General features: G+C 45.5%; 1 protein-coding gene across 4 annotated transcripts in view; it reads left to right on the forward strand.

Moving 5' to 3' along the window:
• Nucleotides 1–7121: 7121 nt before the first annotated feature.
• Nucleotides 7122–21026, forward strand: part of MTMR2 (myotubularin related protein 2) — a 65962-nt gene continuing 52057 nt past the window's right edge. Inside the window, exons 1-3 of one of the 4 annotated variants that reach the window (XM_055801766.1) lie at nucleotides 7164–7315; nucleotides 11847–11917; nucleotides 15017–15218. In XM_055801766.1, coding sequence (XP_055657741.1) covers nucleotides 15151–15218 — 68 coding nt within the window. In that variant the 5' untranslated portion in view covers nucleotides 7164–7315; nucleotides 11847–11917; nucleotides 15017–15150. Of the gene's footprint in view, nucleotides 7316–11846; nucleotides 11918–15016; nucleotides 15219–21026 lie in introns of all 4 variants that reach the window. The other 3 variants (XM_055801768.1, XM_055801767.1, XM_055801765.1) reach the window with 3 other exon arrangements.

A 21026-nucleotide genomic window follows, 5' to 3' on the forward strand; every position in this document is an offset into this window, starting at 1 on the left:
TCATTAAAGTTGTCCTTGAGCTCCCTGGGCATCTCGTCCAAGTTAAACAATCCCTAATTAAAGATAAAGACTTTTTCATAAGCAGTAATCAATTTAATAAATTTTCACCACACACGCTCCTGCAGTTATGCACTTCTCTGACCAGCCACTTGCTACCACCTTCTCGGGAGAAGCACACACTCCCCTTTCCAGCTGTCTGGTGCTCCCAGAAGCACTGACCAGCATCCCCATACTGGGTGTGTAATGGCCTTGGAGGCAATGAGAAACAGCTCCCTAGGTAGGCACACATTGCTAAGTAAAAAAGCGGGCAGGGAGAGATGCTGGCCACGAAGCCAGGAGAAGCAAACTGGCTTCTGCTCACACTAGAACCAGTTCCTTCTGCAGCACTCTGGCCCTATCCGTGCTGTGTTGAGCCTGGTTCTCCTCTGGCCCCAGTACGGCACTAAGACGTCGTTTTTATTTTGGAGGCTATTTCAAATCAGCATGTCTGCTACAAAGGGAGACTGACTAGGTGAGTATTTTCATGGCAGGATTGTATGCCTTGCCCATCTGGAGGAGTGGCAGGAGAGCACTGGGCTATTTGAGAAGGCACAGCTTGCTGTCGCTGTGCAGGCAGACCAAGCTGGTGCAGTGCCATCACACCACCTTTTGAGAGCCATCACGGGGACAAGCAAGCTCCATCTTGAAGATCATTTGCCCCGTGGTAAACCTGAAAAGGCAATGTGAATGTTATGAAAGCAGCAGACTGCAGCGATCTCCCCACCCCAGATGGTAAGCTAACAATTAAATAGTGTGATTAATCAAGGCTCCAGCACTTAAATTTGCTCTTTGTGCCTCTTGTTGGGCATTACTGACAACCCTGTGATCCTCTATCTCCAAATTATAGTACCCTGGAAAATGGCAGTAAGCTTCCTCCCTCATTGAATCCAGGGGCTTAATGTGTCTTCGGTAGCTTCCTGAATGTTTTCCACAGCTCACTCTATACATTACTTACATAGAGCAGATAATCAAACACCTCTCAAATACTTCATTTTTATTGCACTCACTGTTAAGCCTACAACTCCCCAGCCCTTTCATCACTAGAGCTGAACACTCTGTTGCCTCTAAAAGAGTCAGACAACTGTATCAGCCTTCCACATGGAAATTTGAGTCATGGAGTAAATAAAAGGGAAAACAAAAGGAAAAAATTCCTACTATATTTAAATTCTAGACATGTCCTTCTCATTTTTAATACCATCTCCAGATCTTACCATCATCATTTTATTGTTTTATTAAAACACTACCACAAATGCACATCTTCCTTAATAGAAAAAGAAGCAGAAATGAGATAAAATCAAGTATTTTTAACCACTTCCCTAATTGTAGCTATTAAATACACAGCTGCAGATTAAGATCTCACTTTGAGAAGTCTGTGTGCACATACACAGTATAAAGACACTACTATTTCAGACAATGTAGGTATAAAATTACCTGTACTTAAAATGACTGTTTGCTTGAAAATTGATGTATAAATCAGGACTGTAAATTAAAGATTTGAGATCCAAGAGGCAAAGAGACTCTCACCCTGCATATGATCACCTCTCCCCATCTTAATGAGAGTGTTTAGCGCAAGTGCTGAGACTTCAGAAAATTGTTCTCCTAATGGCCAAAAATATCAAAACCAATTCTTGCCCCAATGTCCTTCCTTCCTGCCTGATCACCCGACAAGTTCTGGAAACACATTTATTTCCAGCAGTGGTGGTTTAACAAGTGCCAGAACCTTCAAATTTAACTCCTGTAAGTAATCTTACTTCATGTTTGCCAGATTGGAGACCATTACACAGATGGCAAGGAGCTGCTGAAGTGTTGCAGTCCAAACCTGTAGACAGTCAGACAGCTGCTCTGATGTATTTAGCCCTTCAGGAAGAAAGATACCATACTACTTTATTTGAAGTGACACTAAAAATTGATCTTCTAAAACTACAATGTGTTTTGCAGCACATAATGGAAGTCCTGCCCCGCCTGAGGAATGCAGCACGCAGCCGGTGAGGCAGCCGCGCACTGTCAGGAACACGGTGCCTGCACCTTCAGACCTCCCAGTCTGTCTGCTGCAGCACTAAAGTATTTGTCAGCCTTGGACTGCACTGGTATCGCTGCTTAGCTATAAGCAAATGCATGCTACAGTACACTGCAATAAATCAGTATCTGCAGAGGCCATTAAAAATTAAAAGCATAAGGCAATTAAAAACCGGGTGAAATGCCTGACTCCAGGCAGTGGTCTGTACACACTGAGCACACATCGGGATGGATCCTGACGTAGCCTGTGTGCTAATGTCTCACTGCTCTGTGAGCAGCCATGAGCTGGTGGTGGGAGGGAGGACAGGAAAGTGCTACACAGGCAGAGCAGCTAGCAGAATAAACTGCCCATCAGAAGCGCTCTGTAAACAGCTAGAAAGCTATAGCATGCAGGATTAGGTCCAGGCCGAGTCCAGAGCTCCACATCTGCGACACTTTGCACCAAAATGTGCACGACTGCAGAAGAAAAAACCCGATCAATCAAGTGACAAAAAAAAAAAAAAAGCCTCAGAGGCCCATTGATCACTGCCTTCTGCTTCTATCAGACACGTGGGCGGTGCAAGGCAAGAGCACTGTCAGGGTGCCATTCCAGCCAATAAAGAACCACATCAGGGGTGAGCTAAGGTGACCCCTCTGATCACATTAACCTCAAGTACAGTAATCTTGGAGACCCAGTGACAATTTAAGCGTAGCTGTATGTCCCTCTCTGGGCTTTGACTAGTTTCCAGCTTCAACAGCACAGTCATCATGCATCAGCAGGACCGAATCTGTGCATGTGCCCCATGACCATCTTGTAACAGATGTTCTTGCAACCACAAGGAGCTCTAGCTCCAAATCACAGCCACAGCACGTTGTTCTTCATCAACCTCTCTGCATGTGCCAAAGCTCTCGCTGTTTCTGACCTCATACTTTATCAGCTGATGGAGCTTGACAAAAGGAACACATGCCACCTCCAGTGTGATTCGATGATCATACATCACAGTGGGATCTCACCAGTGACAATCCAGCCTTCTCAAGGCGCTGAGAATCTTTTATTGGCTGCCCACTGCCCTTAGGCTGTACATCAAGCAGACAAGAAAACGTAATAAATCTGAGAACCATTTTAGTGAATCAAAGGGAGAGACGAGGGTGTCTCTGGTTGTGTGGTTTTCAGAACAATTATGGGACTGAGTCATGCTGCAAATTTGTTGGACTCACTGATGTGGACTACTAGAGGAGAAGGCAGAGTTTGTGAAGCTGCCGTTTCCATGAATTACTTAACGCACTGGCTAACAGGGCACAGGAATATATACTGTCCCCCGCAGTACAGTGGGGAAAGTATGGGAAATCCATAGAGCTCCAGCAAGGACAGATGGTTAGTGTTGGGGCTGGAGTGAAGGGGGCAAGGTGACCATTTTCAGAAGGGATTAGGGCTCTCACTCCCTTGCTATTTATAGGCCTTTCAAATAACTGTGTTGGGTTGTGTGATGGGGAAGAGGGGGAGGGAGGGAGGTGAACGTCTGATGAGCTGTGTTGTGTAAGGGCAGGTTATGACAAAGACTGCGGCAGGGAAGCACGCTTTCTTAGAGAGAATCATTTCAGCACATGGTCCTGCGTCATGGGCCACCCTTTGACCACTGCAGAAGCATGATTCATCCTCTGCACTGGCACACAATGCTCCAGGTACGTTTAGTCAAAGGACCGCAACAAAGATCCCCACAAGACCCCTATGAGCAGGTTGTGCCAGGATGTCTGGGATGTGTGACTGCCCCTGGATTTGGGAAGCACTGCGCTCACAGTGTGAGACATGACAGGCCTGTGTTTGGCTGTGCAGCAGTAAAGCCAGGGAGTTCCAGGGATGAGAACATCTGGATTTGTAACAACTGGCACACTCATCTATCATATACCAGATGTATGGACTACACATACACACAGATCTAGAAAGCCCCTTACTCAACAGACTTGTAGTTTAAATACAATGGACACAAATACTCTCTCCCTTTCACACTGAAGGACTGAGGCAAGAGTTTTACTTCCCCACACTTAATCATGGTACATAAAATGATGTTCTTTGTGCTGTACTCACGTCTTTGACAGCCTCTGAACACCTAAGAAAGCCAGGCTATGTATTTTACACTTACGTGCTATAAACAAAAGTTACAACCGCGTATGATTTCAGAAAGTATTGGAGGATGTCTGCTTGTCCCTTACTTGGAAACAATCTGTCACACCTTTGACTCAAGAAAGTTAGTTATCATTCTCTCTTTTGGGATATTATTGACCCCAGTTGTGTCAGCCACATGGGCTTAAGGATGAACACAGATAACTTTACTAGTTAGCCATGATGTTAATTTTCTTTTACTGTTTCCTGTGTTCAGATCACAAAACTGCATGTTCCCTCATAAAAAAACCAAATTATGATACTTGTAAGATAATGGTAAGGGATGTGGCAAGCAAAAGTATGTTAACAGACTGAACTATGCTTAATTTGCATCAGTTATAAAACAGCCTTGTGAATTGTCCTTAATTGGTTTTGGTTATGTCAGGGCCTTTATTTAATTCTCCATCACTTGTAAAAGCCCTGAGGTAACTCACTTCACAGAGAGAAAATTCTGACTGACTGAAAATGTGGTATTGTTGAGCAGAAAGACTCACTGAGCAGGCTGCTAGTTTCTTCCAGCAGCAGGAGAGATCCAGGAGGTGATTAGCTTTGTTCTCATTTACAAAGCACCAGTGGGAATTTCTAAAGGGTTTCACAGGCCCTGGGGATAAGGCCAAGAACAAAACAGACCAGTGAAAAGCAAATAGAGCACTTCATCAATACACTACTTAGAGATGCCACATCAATAGCAAATTAGGAAGAAAGGAAGGCACTCTAATACTTTCACATAGCAAAGGAGGTTTATATATTGTTTCTATTCCTACTTGACTTTTTTTTTAAAAACCTGCACCTCTATCAAACTAAGCTTAGCAGAGAGGAACAGAGGTAATACCAACTCACCACAAGGCTATTTGGTGAGATCTGAAAGGGAGACATGCACTGCTCTGTGCTAGTTCTACAGTGCTGACCTCTCCCAAGGGTTACTACTGTCAGGAACTCCATCCTCAGAAAGGCTGGGAAAAGAGCGCACCACTGGGAAAAGGCTATCAGGAACTGCGGGACAGCTTACCAAAGATGCAAAACTACTGCTGCTACAGCACCCCCTGTCCGCTTGTCTCTGAAGAGGGGATGGAAAGCTGAAAAGAGGGGGAAGTGTCTCATTAGTATCTAATTTTCTATTAATAAATAGTACTTCTGAAAGGTTTATTACCCCTAATTAGAGGGGAAAAAAATAATCAACATTTAAAAAATTTTTACAGCTGGAACAAAACCAGCACAGGTCTGTCGATCTCTTAATTGTAATAATGTGGAAGCATTTTGTTTGGATTTTAATACTGCAACAAAACACCAGCGATTAGCTTATTTTTAAAACCAAAAATATCACTCCTAACCGGAAAATGAAGTTTTCATTTTAGAAAAGCCCTCACAAACTTCATTTTCTAGGCTGAACTCCTCCCTCTCCCAACTAGACAAACTCCTTTGCTGATTTATAAACTTTTTTTCCCAGAAGATTAAGTAAAAAGTACAGAAAATAAACCCCTGCTTTGACAAAGTTTTGTTCTGAAGTTTAAACCAGCTTCCAAACCACCCCACGTCAACCTTGCTCAACAGCAGTCAATAGACTAAAGGAAAGAATGACAGAGGGAATTTCACAGCCACATCATGCAGTCTCACGCGGGGCTGCTGCAAACCCACTTCAGCATCCTGCTCATGTTTACAGGCTTCTGCACGATTTAAACTGCTCTGGAGTTACACTCTGATGACAGGAACAAAATGCGAAACAACAGAAAGAAACACATCAACTAATTTACTCCTTGGAGCACAAAGAGGGATGATGTTTCAGTAACCATTTTACAGCCACAGGGTATTCAGATGTTTAGAAGGCACAGGGTTTATGCTGCTTTGAGGTAGTGTTTCAAACAGGGAGGTCCATTTGGACTGATGCTCCTGATATCGGGAGTTCTCTTTAACCAACAAGCAAGCCTTACTGGAAACCCACGTGCCTACTAATATGTCCCCAGCGGTTTAGTTTATGTGTCTCATGGGGTTTCTGCCAAAACAGCTGCGCGTTTGGAAGACACCTTCGCACTGGGTATGGGAGGCTTAAGATGCAATTCCCCAGTCTTTGTAAGCAATGCCAAGCGCTTTGCTCTTGCTCACTGAATTGCTCCAAGGAGCCAAACGTATCATGGCCCTTCCTGCAGAGCATCCGATACCGAGCGGTGGCTGCAGAGCTTCCAGGCCACAAAGCATCACGCCCGCGCACCGGCTGCGGTCAGTCGCTGCGGGCAGAGGACGGTGCTGGCACCCTGCAGCCTCACGCCATCTTGACCTGCCACGCTCCACAGCTCCTGCCCCATCCAGCTGAGGGATCGGCTGAAAGGGGATTCTTGAGCAGACACGGTCAATTAAAAATTTCAGGAGCACATCTGGTTTTTATTACGGGTGCACAGCCCAGCATAAAAGAGGGTCTCAGCAGGGCCTCTAGCTGCCCAGCCCAACTCAAATAAGATCAAGGGGGATCCTTGAGAGAGACCGTTTCCTTGCTCCAAGGAACGATCGCGGTGCCCCGGAGAGGGAACCTGCCGCTTTCCTGTGGTTTTTGAGGCCAGAAAGGGAGATCCTGGCCGATTCCCCACCCGCATGAGCAAATACCGCCACTCGCTGGCTGGCGGCCCCCGTCCGTCTCGTCTCGCCCCCTTTGCCGGAGGGACGCGCGGCGCCGGACCCCGGCCGGGCTCACGCTGAGGGAAGGGAGCGGGGCGCGCCGAGGGGAGGCAGAACGCAGCCCCCGCCCCCTCCCTCTCCCTCCGGCGGCTCGGCCCCGAGCCCCTCGGCCTGGGGAAGGGGCTGGGCCGCACGGTGCCCCTGCCCCTCTCCCCGCCTGCCAGGCTTGCGGGCCGAGGGCAAGGCAGCCCGGGCAGGCCCCGCCGCTGCCGCTCCCTTCCCCGCGGCCGGCGGGCTCGGCCCCCTGCCGCCGCCCCGCCTCAGCCCGCCCTCCCCGCGCGGCACGCCGGGCCAACATGGCCGCTTCCCGCCCCGCCGGGCGCCCGCCGCTCGGCTGACAGCTGCCCGCCCCGGGGCCGCCCCGCCGCCCGGCATGGAGGAGAGCTCCAGCTGCGAGAGCCTCGGCGCCGGGCGGGCGGCGGCGCGGCCGCCCAGCGGCGACTCCCTCTCCAGGTAACGGCCGCCGCGCCATCGCCCCCCGCCGCCGCCCGCGGGGTGCCGGGCCGGGCTGCCGCTGCCGCCCCGCTGCGGAGCTCGGCCGCTTGAGGGGCCCCTCGTCAGTCCGGAGCCGTCGCCAGGCGCGGGGGGAGAGGCAGAGGGCCGAGAGGGGTCGGCAGGGAAAAGGCAGCCGAGGGGATGGAGCTGGTGCCATTTTCTCCTTCCGTGGGCAGGAGGCGTTGGCGTTGCCCCACGGGCGCTGTCCCCGCGCTTGGTGCGGCTTCGTGGCGGCGGCGCACGCTGGCGGGCGTGGGCACCGCTCCGCTGCGGCCCGGCCGGCTTCTTTCGCAGGCGTCTAGTCAGAGCAGGAGGTGCCACCCCCAGCAGCCTTCTGATAAAAGCTCTCTGAATCACCAAAGCTGTGTGACCTGCCTCTGGTACGTGCAGTGAATGGACTTAGGCAGCCCACAGCACAGGTGAGCTTTTGCTGGAAGGGCAGGGTAGGGCACCACGTTTGCTAGGCACCTTCCTGAGCGCTGCTGTTCCCAGCTAGGCCTGGCCCTGCACTTTGCCAGTTCCAAATTCCCTGGGGTGTGTTGAGCGTTTGTGGTTTTGTCCTCATGGCTTTTTCTGAGAGCTTGGTTTTGCAATCTGAATGACTTTTAATGCGATGCGGGTAACGTGCGAGGGCTTTAAGCCACAGAAGCTGAAAGGAGGCATTCCTGTGCCTGCCACCCTTCACAGGCTACCGGCGAAGTCTGAAGTTTGTGGCTGGAAAGCACGTCTTGCTTGGGCTGTACATTGGATGCAGGGGAGCGTGGTAAGGTAGCAAGGGAGGACGTTGGCTGATGGACAGGGTTGGTGGCATGGGAGGCCCTGGGTTTTGTGGTAGGGCCTGGGCGCGGGGTGGCCTGATGGCTGAAAGTTGTTCTGTGCCACTCTGGCTGCCCTGGCCATGCCCGGATCACGGGGTGACAGGCTGAAGGGATCTCACCATCCCTCAGTCTGGTTAGGTCGAGGGGAAAGAGGCCTGGAGGCATCTGGCAGGCGCAGGTAAACTGCACAAGCAACAGAGAGCAGAGGACAGAATAATTTGATGATGGAAGGTGAAATAAAGATGAGGAGTCACGAAGGAGTCAAGAATAAAGAAACCCGAGTGCAAACTGGGCATTGCCTGCCCGGGGAGCAGCTCTGTGGGAAAGGCCTTGGGGGTCCTGCGGCTGGGAGGTGCAGGTCAGACTGCTTGTGACTTTTATTACCCAGTCTGGTCTTGAAAGGCTACAGGCATGGAGGCTGCTCAGCCTCTCTGGGCAGCCCGTTGCCGTTTCCTGGATACTTTCCATGTGGGCACTGGGGCTGTTTTGGTCCCCTGAAGCAGTCTCTGCTCCAGGCTTCCCCAGCCTCCCCTCACAGGCAGGTGCTTCAGCCGCACCATCCCGGTGGCACTTGCCTGAACTCCCTCCAGCTCACCAGTGTCTGTCCAGCACTGCGGGGCTAAAACCTGGATGCAATATTCCAGAAGCGCCCTAATGAGTGATGAGTAGCGGGGGATTCTTCCCTGGATCTCCTGGCTTTGCCTCGGTTCTTACAGCCCAGGGTGCTGGTGGCCTCTTTGTTGCCAGTGGGAGCTGCTGTGCTCCCGTGCTCGGTTTTACCCCCGTAGGCACCCGCAAGGCCTTTGCCACAGAGCTGCTTCCCAGACAGGCAATATCCAGTTTGCACTTGGGTTTCCTTGTGCAGTTTACCTGAGCCCTGCCAGATGCCTACAGGCCTCTTTCCCCCTTACCTAACTGACCGAAAGTACTGGTTTTTTCCTTCTGCATCAACTCAGGCAACTTGGATGCATCTGGAGGTCAGTTACTGTAAGAGGCACAGGCCTATGGACACAAAAGAGCTTTCCTCAGAGGAGCCAATGGCTACAAGGAAAGTCCTGTTCAGCAGCATGCCTTGTACAGATGGAACCATTGGGAAGTTGAGATGATAAATGGGAAGTTGAGATGGTAAATCTTTTTGTTGAGCATGCACAAGGCTGTGTCCTCCAAGCCATGAAGAAGCCCAGACTTGAACAGGATTTCTTGGGTTATAAAAAAGCTTATCCAAAAGCTTTCAGAATTTCAAGTCTCTGCTCCAGCATCTAGAACTCATAGAAGAAAGCTAGCCAATTTTTTTTAATGTATTCCAAACAAAATATATTTTTCTTTAGCCAGGTGTTGGAAATAGATGTTTTTAATTTGCAGTTAGTAATAAAAAAAACACCTCATCCTGAGATGGTGTATGCTGTGAAACTTTTTAGTTAAAATGGTTAAGATTAGGGCAAAATTGTAAGAAAATAAAATAAGGCTTTTGTAATGAGAGATGCTTGATGGCCTTCAGAATGTTTATTACCAGCTTTCCCTGCAAATCTAGTGATACTTATGCACAAATAAATAATTTTCCTATGAATTGGACTGTAGATCCAATTGTAGATGCAATTTATTTTAAGATATCTTTTTTATTAAAGTTGCACTGCAGTCTGATTTTATGTATCAGAATAATACCTCTGAAGCTAATGAGACTGCTTGTATACATTGAAACATACATCTTTTCATAGCTGTGATTGTTGTCTAATAGCTTGAAGAACTGAATTGTTAACCTGTGACTATAGAGATGTGACACATTTTCACTAAGTGATTTTGTTTATAAAGAAAAGGTTGGGGGCTGATGTGAGGAGCACAATGAATCGTGAGGGTGCTGTCATCAGTTTTTATAATCTGTTTTATTTAAAAGGAACAACAGGAAAAATGAGTAGAAGGTCAGTCATCCTAGATTCACAGTTACCTAGCAATGTAAGCCTGACTGAGTTGTAGTTGACTGAATTGTTTTATGCGAGATTTAGAAGACCTGGAAAGGTGCTAGTATTAAATATACACAGCAACGCGTTATTTGAATTGTCTCAACTGCAGCTTGAAAAAGTGGTGCGTTTCTAGAGATACTTTAAGATCTAACTCCTCAAAAAGACATGCTTGATAGAGTTTACTTACATGTAAGGTTGCTCACATGAGTAAGTGCTTTAAAGAACATATATGTTTATTTTTCTTAATAATGCACATGAGATACGGCAATGATCGTTGCTGTGATGTTTTAATAGACCTTAGTCATGTGCAATACCTGTGGTTCACGAGTTAAGATATGGGAATGACTGAACAAATGTTACCTGCTTTCTGTCCCTACGAGAAAATTGTTTGAAAAGTTATTTGTGAGACTCACAGTACAGTGGTTTGCACATGGTAAAAAATCCCCAGCTTTATTGGAAATACTGAGTTAGTTTCAAATGAGCAGATCACAGCTCATTAACTCAGCTGCCCTCGTAGTTGTGCTGAAACAGCTTTTTTGCTTTTCAAGTCTAAGCCGTCTCACCCAGTGCTAGGTTTGGGTGGCGCAGCACTGGGCTCTGCAGCTCTCTGTGTTTTCCAGAGCTCAGTTTTTAACATGGACCTTCCCCTTGCATCCTGTTCTCTTGGAAGACAGATGACCAAGAGCCAACTACTCATAAAGAGCTGCAGTGGTATTTAACTAGCAGCTTGCAAGGAGCGATTGTGTGTCTGCTGTGTCAGGTCAGGAACAACGCGTGAGACAGAAAAAGGGAGTGAGGTAAAACACTGATTCTAATGTTTGATGAGCTACAGTATGGTTATGTCCAGAAAAGCAAGCTTTACTCAGTGTTATGGACTGGTTTTGCATCTATAAAATGGCCTGGGGATCCTGGCTGAGTGAGTGATAGACACATTTCAGCTGTGCTATTTAGTGAGACTTCTTCAAAGACCACCTTTAAAATGAATTTGTAGGTGGAGTTGTGGGTTGGGTGTTGGTGGGGTTTTTTTGTTTTTTAAATTTGAAGTTGCATATGGACCCTCAGACCTTTGGAATTCTAAGTAGCAGCCAACAAAATTCTACTGTAATCTTTCATTTCATGAAAGGAAAGCCAGACATAGCCATGTATGACTTTAGCAGAACACATCACTTTAGGAAAAAGGTGATGTCAAACTTGAGATCTTTTAAACTTTGTGTTAAGTTTTTTTAACTTTTTGTTAAAAGTGATTAGGCATTTTGGTCATGCAGTCAGCTTGATTGTGTGCTGTAGTTTCTGAATGAATGTATATATCTTTGTATTCCTCTGAAATGTTACCTGAAAAAGCATATTGCAGTCCAGTCTGAACAACAGTCTAGTAAGATATCTAAGTGGCTTTCTGTCAGATCTGTTGAAGGTAAATTTGTATTTCCTGTGCAGAAGTGTGGAGGTGATTTTACTGCGAAGAAACTGCTGTAGGAGATGTCAGTGATATTTCAACCTCGGTATAAAATGAAAGAAAGAGATAAGGCAGTGGGCAGATGTTTCCTGCCAGCATGACTGTAGCAGTGTTTGATGTTACCACTTTCTCGTTGCTTGTTGCCACCTCTCTACTGGTGGTTATCATCCACAGAGCTCTGCAGACGCAGTGGTTTCTGTGCATTGCATTTTTACTGAAGCATATGAGAATAATCATGCTCCTTGTCTTTATGTTTGCAGGGATAACTCTGAAAATACAAACTCTGTGTAAATCAGTGCAGCAAGGTCTGTTGAAGCAATAGCTCCGTGAGGTATGAACTCCTCCCTTCGTCTCAAATAAGCTTCTGTCAGTACCTGGTCTGATTTAAGGCTCCATTGAAGGAATTCTTTCCCCATGGGTGAGAGTGATGCTGGAAGGAGTTGTGTCTGTAAGTTGTTGGCTGAGGAGCGCTTGCTAGCACCACATTGCTACCAGATGTGTGAGCTTTGCTGATTGAGTTGTTTTGTGATGAGTCATTGAAGTTAGAATTTGAAAGGGAAGATTTTTGCCAGTTCTGGTCTTCAGTGAAATGTGAGTAGCTGTCATTTTCCTCATCAGCTTTGAGAGCACTTCTTGCATTTGATTTCTTATATGTGTGAAGCAGGGTTTCTCGAGTTGTTACCATTAAAGGCAAGTATGTTGCTGGCTGAGTGTTGATAATGAACTGGTTTTTGCATTTGAGAAACTTAACACTATGCCTAGAAGCAATTAGCAACTCCAGACAGGCTCATTATCATTAATTTTAACATGTGATTAATTTATAACACTTATTTGCAACTGAAGTCCATTCTGAGATAGCTTTTTCATGTACTGTATATTGTGAAGATAAAGAGCATTTTTGCCTGCACATAAGTTTGTAAAGTGAGGAGAATCTTTTGTTAGAGTCTGAGGATTTGGGGCAGAAAATAATAAAAATAACATTCAGTCAAGAAGACTTCAGAGCTTTTAATTTATGCAGCGCACTTGTGAAGAGAAACCATTACCTTTGAAGGACTTGGGAATTGTTTTTAGTAGCCATCTTTGGCATGCACATTTCTGCTTCTGCGTTCAGCAGAAACCATTCCTATTTCTCTTGGAGTGTGAGACCTTCAGTCTTAGAAGTTTTCCTCAGTCAGGCGCACACACCTCTTTGTCCTGGTTCTGACCATTCATAAAAGTGTATGTGTTTGTTTTTTATTTATATTTTCCATTTGAGAATATAAAATACAATTGACATTTTCCTGTTTCCTGTATTGTGATTGAAGTTATATTGCTGTTTAAAGGCCTCACAGGAATTTGAGGTGCCACAGCTCTAGCTACTATCCAGGTACAGAAGGTGATGATTTCTGGGTGAAGGTGATGATTTCTGGGTTGAAGAGCCAGGGACCAACTATTTAGATGTGCCTAAGCCAGGACTACTAATGCCTGGCGGGTAATTTTACTAAGCTCTTGGATGTGCAGTTGAGTGCTGAGACTCCTTGCTGAGAGATTGGGTGAAGAGCAAGAAAGTCTAAGGATGAGATGAAAAACTGCTGTGGAAAGATGAGGCAAGATCTGACAGCTGCTGAGGAGTAAAGCTAGGCTCAGAACATGACTCTCTTGGGTCCCATCAAGCACTGCCTTTGCCGAAGGGAGATAGTAATGTTATGCTGACTAACAGTCTATTCGCTAGACAGTTTTGGGTTGTACACGTAGTTCTTTAACTACAGGCTATTTACCGCAGAAACCCAATTGCGGAATTTGTATTTTAGGACTGAGGGTGACCTGGCGATGTCTAATTACACAGTTTCTATCTGTTACGTGTTGGTACTCCTGCTATGACTTCAGTTATAGGTTAACACCCGTTTCACACGTATTTTGTTATCTATTTTTGATGTTTTATCGTCTCCCTTCCTTTACTAATTCTTTTATAGCTCATGTACAAAGACAAAACGTGCATTTGGAAAGGTCATAACACCTCTTGAATGGCTCAGCAGAATTGATAGTCCACAGCTGCTTTTTCATGAATCTTTTCCTGATTACCTGCTTTACTGTTACTGGTTTTTCAGTGCTGAGGGTATCAGCCATTATAAAAAGAGACCTGATCCATATGCCAAAGGGCTTATGATACCAGAAAGCTTAGCTGAGGAAAAAACCCAGCAAGCATACATTAGAAATGCATCAGAACCTTCCAGAGGTCATTGTAAGGTGTTACATACAAGCTGTAGTTGTAAAATGGGACATGAAAAAAGTGGTCTTGTTATTTGTCCATGGGAAGCCCATTCCACCATGAAGAAGAGGGTGACAGCAAGATAATGAAATGCGTAGTTTGTAGAGGTGTTTGGGATAACCCAGGGAAGTGAGAATACAGAAGAGACGTTGTCACAGTAATTGTGCCTGTCTTCATTTTTAACTAAAAAACATCTGGCTCTTTTATAGCCCCAGTAACTGGGAACTAATTGAAGAAAAAAATCAGTGAAAAACAACAACAAAATATCAGTGGAACTTTTTGAGTACTTATTTTTCCTTTTCCTACCATCTGTGGTTTCTTTTGCCAGACAACGTTCTCAGTCAGTAATTTTCCAGTGATTTCAAGGTACCTCTTTTCCTTGCTTCTCTCTTGCCTGCCTGCTCCACGAATTCTTTTCCATTGCTTTCTAAACCCTGATATATTTAATGAAGAGGAAGTGTTAGCAGGTTTTGAGTCCAAAATGCCTTCAAGGTGATGTTCTAGTCATTTTGTTAGCTCTTTACAAATGCTCCCACTTTACAGATCTAGCCTTTTTGTAGTCTTCTGGCCATGGCTCCAGAACCATTGATGTTAGGTCATGCAATGATTCGAATTTGATCTGGGTCAGGTGTGGGTATGTGATCATATTTCTGCTGAACTAGTTAGAAAACACACGTTTATGGGTTTGGGTTGGGTTGGGTTTTTTGGTGGTTGGTTTTTTTTTGGTTTTTTTTTTTCCTCTGGGAGGATGGGCAACACCTGTTTAGAATAAAACAGCATTTTAATCTGGATTTATTTACTGTGATACAAAGAGACTACATGGCGGTACAAAGTGTTACACTTAAAATCTTGTTCACAGGCAAAAAGGCATCATATCTTTATATAGAAAAGAATTTATTGTTAGTGTAACTGACATTTTGAGAGGTTAATCATTATTAGCCCAGATGCAATGATTACAGAAAAGGAATAATACTAATGCAGTTAAAACTGCCGTATGTACAGTTCTTAGTTTCTACCCCACTTCCTGGTGTTATGCTCACCCCTCCCCTACTCCTGTGGGTCCCAAGGTTACTGGTTTTGTTCTGGCGGTGGTGGGTGTTACAGTGAGTTGTCAGCATCAGGAGTCCTTTGCTGGGGGAATTATGAGGTTCATGTTGATGATTTCTTCTTTCCTTACTGTAGGATCCACCTGGGATCACAGAGTCACAGAATGGTCAGGGTCAGAAGGGACCTCTGGAGATCATCTAGACCAACTCTCTGCTAAAGCAGGGTCACCCAGAGCGGGTTGCACAGAGTCATGTCCAGGCAGGTTTTGCATGTCTTCAGAGAAGGAGACTCCCCAGCCTCTCTGGGCAGCCTGTTCCAGGGCTCCGTCACCCTCAAGGTAATGAAGTTCTTCCTCATACTCAGATGGAACTTGTTGCGTTGCAGTTTGTGCCCATTGCCCCTTGGCCTGTCACTGGGCACCACTGAAAAGAGCCTGGCCCCATCCTCTTGATACTCACCCTTAAGATATTTGTAGATGTTGATAAGATCTCCTCTGAGACTTCTCCAGGCTGAACAGCCCCAGCTCTCTCAGCCTTTCCTCAAAAGGGAGATGCTCCAGTCCCCTCATCATCTCTGTAGCCTCCACTGGTCCCTCCCCAGTAGCTCCCTGTCTCTCTGGAACTGGGGAGCCCAGAACTGGACACAGCACTCCAGGTGCAGCCTCACCAGGGCAGAGTAGAAGGGAAGGGTCATGGTCACCTCCCTTCACCTGCTGGCCATGCTCCTCCTGAGGCACCCCAGGATCCCACTGGCCATCTTGGCCACAAGGGCACGCTGCTGGCTCATGGGCAACTTGCTGCCCACCAGAATTCCTAGGTACTTTTCCACAGAGCTGCCTTCCAGCAGGTCAGCCTGTCAACCCCTAGCCTGTACTGGTACACGGGGTCATTCCTTCCCACGTGCAGGACCTTACACTTGCCTTTGAATTTCATGAAGTTCCTCTCTGCCCAGCTTTCCAGCCTGCCCAGGTTTTGCTGAATGGCAGTGCGGCCTTCTGGTGAACCAGCCACTCCTCCCAGTTTTGTAACATCAGCAGCCTTGCTGAGGGCACACTCTGTCCCTTCATCCAGGTCATTGATGAATCAGTGGAAAAGGACTGGATCCAGCAGTGACCCCTGGGGAGCACTGTGAGCCTCAGGCCTCCAGTTTGACTCTGCACTGCTGATCGCAGCCCTGTGAGCTCTGCCATTCGGCCACTTCTCAGTCCACCTCACTGTCCACTCATCTAACCCACACTGCTTGAGCCTGCCTGTGGGGGTGTTATGGGAGACTTTGTCAGAAGCCTGGCTGAGGTCAAGGTAGACAACATCCACTGCTCTCCCATCATCTGCCCAGCCAGTCATTCCATCGTAGAAGGCTGTCAGGTTGATCAGGCATGATTTCCTCTTGGTGAATGTTGACTGCTCCAGATGACCTTCTTTTCCTCCACATGCTTTGAGATGACCTCCAGGATGAGTGTTCCATCACCTTTCCAGGGATGGGGGTGAGGCTGACCGGCCCGTAGTTTCCTGGCTCCTCCTCCTCACCCTTTTTGAAGACTGGAGTGGCATTGGCTTTCCTCCAGTCCTCAGGCACCTCTCCTGTCCTCCATGACCTTCCAAAGATGATGGAGGGTGACTTGGCAATAACATCTGCCAGCTCCCTCAGGGGCACATCCTATCAGGGCCCATGGATTTGTGGGTGTCAGGTTTGCTTAAGTGATCTCTAACGTGATCCTCCTTGACCAAGGGAAAGTCTTCCTTTCTGCAGACTTTCCCTTTTGCCTCCAGGGTCTGGGAAACCTCAGGGTCGGCCTGGGCAGTGAAGCCTGAAGCAAACAAGGCATTCAGTAACTCTGCCTTCTCAGTGTCCTTTGTCACCAGGGCACCCACCTCATTCAGCAGTGGGCCCATGTTTTGCCTAGTCATCCTTGTACTGCTGATGTATTTGAAGAAGCCCTTGTTGTCCCTGACCTCCCTTGCCAGATTTAATTCCAAATGGACCTTAGCCTTCCTCATCATCTCCTTGCATGTTCTAACAGTGTTCCTATATTCTTTCCAAATGGCCTGTCCCTTTTTCCACATTCCGTAAACTTCCTTCTGTTTGAGTTTTGCCAAAAGATTGTTTCAGTATGTTATGTAAAACAACTTTACAGCTATCTCTTTCTTCATTGATCTGCAATTCCACATTACATCTGTTTTTTGCTATGTATGGTTGCTTTTATGAGTATTAGGCACTATTTCCTTTTCTTTGTTACCCCTAAAACCAGTTTTTTCCAGCTCCAGGTCTGCTTTTCTTTAACTGGCCATTGGTGAGTTGTTTATAGCTGTGGTCTCCAGTGTGAAGCCTGTGCCTCATCTCTTCTCATCCTGTGCCTGTACTCTTCTATGCCACATCCTGTGTCTCCACTTCTGCAGGCCTCTGCTATTGTACCAGGCTGTTGTATTTCTCTATACAAAGTCATTATGTTAATGGTGAATATCTCATTCTTTATAGAATAACTCCTTGTTACTGCTCCCAGTGCTAAACTGTGGTTGTACCACACACAAATAAAAATAAAACAAAGTAGATACAAACACCTGGCCAATTACAGAAATTGCAGTCACAACTAAACCAAGTAAAACAAAGCTACAAGCAGGCCAAGAAAAGTTCAGGCAAAGCAAGAGTAACAAACCTCAGTCCTGAGGCCTTGAAAATTCACTACAAAGCTTATGGCCTATGAAGAGCAATGACAGGGCTAAAGTTTAATCCATCTATATTTCTCTGAACAAAAGTTAACTGGTGGAGTGAATATACAACTGATCATCGCATAGTGATTTGTGAGCAAAGTGGTGGTTTGTTTTTATTTCCTGTGGCACAAAAAGCGCTAATGTCTGAATTACTGAGCTCCTGAACCACAGCCTCATTCATACCTCCTGCCTTTAGTGAAAGTAAAGCAGTTTTCCTATTTTTATTGCTGTGTTAATGAATTCTATTGTTGATTTCATTGGGTATCTTTACTATAAGATGGTGGTCGTCTTGATGAGAAAAATTGCACAGATAGGTAGTAGGACTAGCCTCATCAACTGTTTCAGCTAAATCTGCCCATGAAGGAGCTGGAGCCAGTGAATAAATTGGTTACATGTGGAAGATTATAGGGGCTGTGTGGCTGTTGTGGAAAGCAGATGGTGAAGGTAGGGGCAGGTCACTGAAACCTGTAGTACCGGAGATGAGCTGCTGAAGGATGACTGTCAAAATCAGTCATCAGAGTAGAGATTGGTTTAAGCAGCAGATGGGATACTTTAACAAATCAAAACTGATCAGCATCTCATTTGTAAGTAGAACACCTCTGATAAAGAAATGAAAATTGTGGAATTTTCATCTTACATTTTACCCAAATTGACTTGGAGTAGGCTGTTCTTGAAAATTCAGGTTGTGTCCTCAGTCTAAGAATGGACATTCCACTTCAGCGCTGAAAATGAGCCTCCACACCTCATGAGAGAGTGCTTCCCAAGTCTTTTTCCTTAAAGGTGAAGAAGCACGCTACCAGAATGGTCACTAAATGCCAGGGTGAGAAGAGTGTGATGGGACTTTGTGGATGTGCTCAGGGCTTTTGCCAGCAGAGCAGTCTTGGCCTGTCCCTTGTTACCATCTGCATCTGCTGGGGTACAGCTTCTGCTGATCAGTGCTGCCTTCAGCACCATGGAGGGACATCTTTAATCCCTTTTTTTTGCTAAAACATATTCCGATTCTAGATTCCACATGCTTTTGCCTTGCATGAAGAAAAATGCAGGCACCCTGGATGAGATCTGTCTTATCTCACTGGACTCATACAGGTCCCTGCTAGTCTCTGGGTTTCTTTTTGTTGACAGTGGGGAAGAGTGAGTAATCTCAGTCCTCCCTAATGACTGTAAGGAGAGCCTACAGTGAGTAACTCAGATGTGACCACCTACACAGAACTCCCTCCCCATTGTTGTGGTAGGATCAAAAAGTGCATTGAGCTTGGATTGTTCTCTGCTACAAAAAAGGAAATAGTTATTTCTTGTGGCATTCCTCTTTTTTACATATTAACTAAATCTGTTCGCAACTGCGGAGAGAGCAGAGATTTGTAGTCTGGATTCCTAAACTCAATTTCTTCATGAAGATGTGTATATCTCTCTAGTTTGTCCACTAATAGTTTTTGTAACATTTGGACAACTTTAGCCATGTTTGACAGAGGTGTGGAAGTAATAACTTACAACAAGTTTTGTATTTCAACAAAGACGGAGATGGGAAGGGACACAGTGTCAGGTTTTTTCCATTACAGAAAAAGCTTATTCCTTTTTCAACATAAGGGAATACCTAGATGAGAAAGATGTCATGAATATGTGCAGATTCTCTTGGACGAGGCTTCTCTCAAGTTAGAAATACCTTATATTCTCTCATTTTTGCATTTCCTTCTTTCCCTGTGCTTTCTTTGGTGTCCACAAAAGGCTGCGTTCAGTTGAAAACAAAAATACAAACTTCTCTGTCCCAAGACACTAATCTGGAACCCAGGTCATGATCTAGTTCAGATTGCCGTATCTCGATATGAAGTAGGGAAGTAACACTTCCTCAGCAGAGTCAATACATTCCGCAAGTGATACAGTTGAAGTGTCCACTCCGGGAGAGCTGAATTTTCATCCACACTCCATTGTCTGGGTTTCCATTGACTAAGTGGGAGCATAGACACTTGCAGCCAAACCATTCAGACCTATTGATCATCCTCCTCTTTGAGTTACTTTGTTTTTTTGTATACACTGATGTCTGAGTGAGGAAGCAGAAGTGGCAGGAGGAAGTCGCTGTGGGTGATCGTAGGAGGTTAGCCCTCATTTTGGCTGCCTGAGAACTGATGTACAGAAAATCTTCAGAGGAGCTTGTGAGCTTAATGTGCCTCATATCATTGTAAGATGGAAGAATTTGAAAGATGTTTGTTTTCAACAGGTATCCTACAGCTGGCCCGTGGGGTGAATGAATGTGCAGAGCCCTTGGACAAACCTGGGCCATATAGAAATCAATGGCTGCTGAGCACTTTGGAAACTGGGCTTTGTATTTGGCGAACAGACAGGACTGAGTTTGTGGGGAAGCCTGGTCCAGGTATGAGTGTTGAACCTGGGGACTTTGATGGACCACAGTCTTCAAAGATGCTGGACACTCTGGAAGTTGTGACAAGATAGAGGTGCTCAGTGTTTCGGAAAACATCCTGTGTTGTCTTAGCTTGAATTTCTGCAAATAAAGCCCCCGAGTTATTGAACACTTGATTTACTTTAGCCTTGAGATTTTGCTAGGGGCCAATTTCATGCAGGGGCTGGCTGCCAACAGAATAGAGGTGTTCCCAGTCCCTTTTTGAGTCAAGTCAGGCAGATCATGCAGGTGCTCAGTGTCTGTGAAAGCTTATTAAGTTGTTATACCACGTCAGTTTTGCTAGGTGATGTAAGACTCTCCAGATTGGTTGTATTTACATATTTTTCCCCCTTCTTGTTCCAGGATGGAACAAATAATGTCATTGATGAGTAAATCGTGGGTATTTTAAATTCCTGTGGGTGTTTGGTTTATTGGGGTGAGGGGGTTGTGGTGTGTGTTTTTGAAAGAAAATCAGAATTAACTATATGTGTTATGTGTTTTAAATAGGGAAATTGGTAGGAATCAAAGGAAAGATTGAGACGACACATGAACTGTGGGAAGTATGCATATGTTTGGTTAAACTACATAATTTGTTCTTCATATACAACTAGAAATTAAGGCACTGCCAGAATATATATAGCAAAAGAGAAGTTACATCATTTTTTTTTTTCCAGTTCCCCTTTCTGTCCTAAGGTGAATACTTAGTAATGTAGGTATTATTTCTGTTTCTTTCCTTGATAAAGTTAATAGTTTTTTCTAAAGAAAAATATAAATAAAGTTAACAAGCAAACAAAAGTTTTCATATCCTGCGTTGATTTCCATTTTTTCTGCTCCTCCTTGCTCTCAGACTCTAGAGCTGTTATTGCAACTTACCATGGGACTGTCTGAATTTGCATCAAAATCCTGACAATATTTTACTTGTATTGTTTTCTCTGGCTTAGTGTATTTCAAAGGTAGGGGATGGAAGTTTATATGGTAAATGTAAATACTGGTAAACTGCAAGAGTGGTTTTGAATTGTATGTAAGATTTCCATCATTACTTTTG

The sequence above is a fragment of the Falco peregrinus genome, chromosome 4 (genome assembly GCF_023634155.1).
Source record: "Falco peregrinus isolate bFalPer1 chromosome 4, bFalPer1.pri, whole genome shotgun sequence".
Classification (NCBI taxonomy): Eukaryota; Metazoa; Chordata; class Aves; order Falconiformes; family Falconidae; genus Falco; species Falco peregrinus.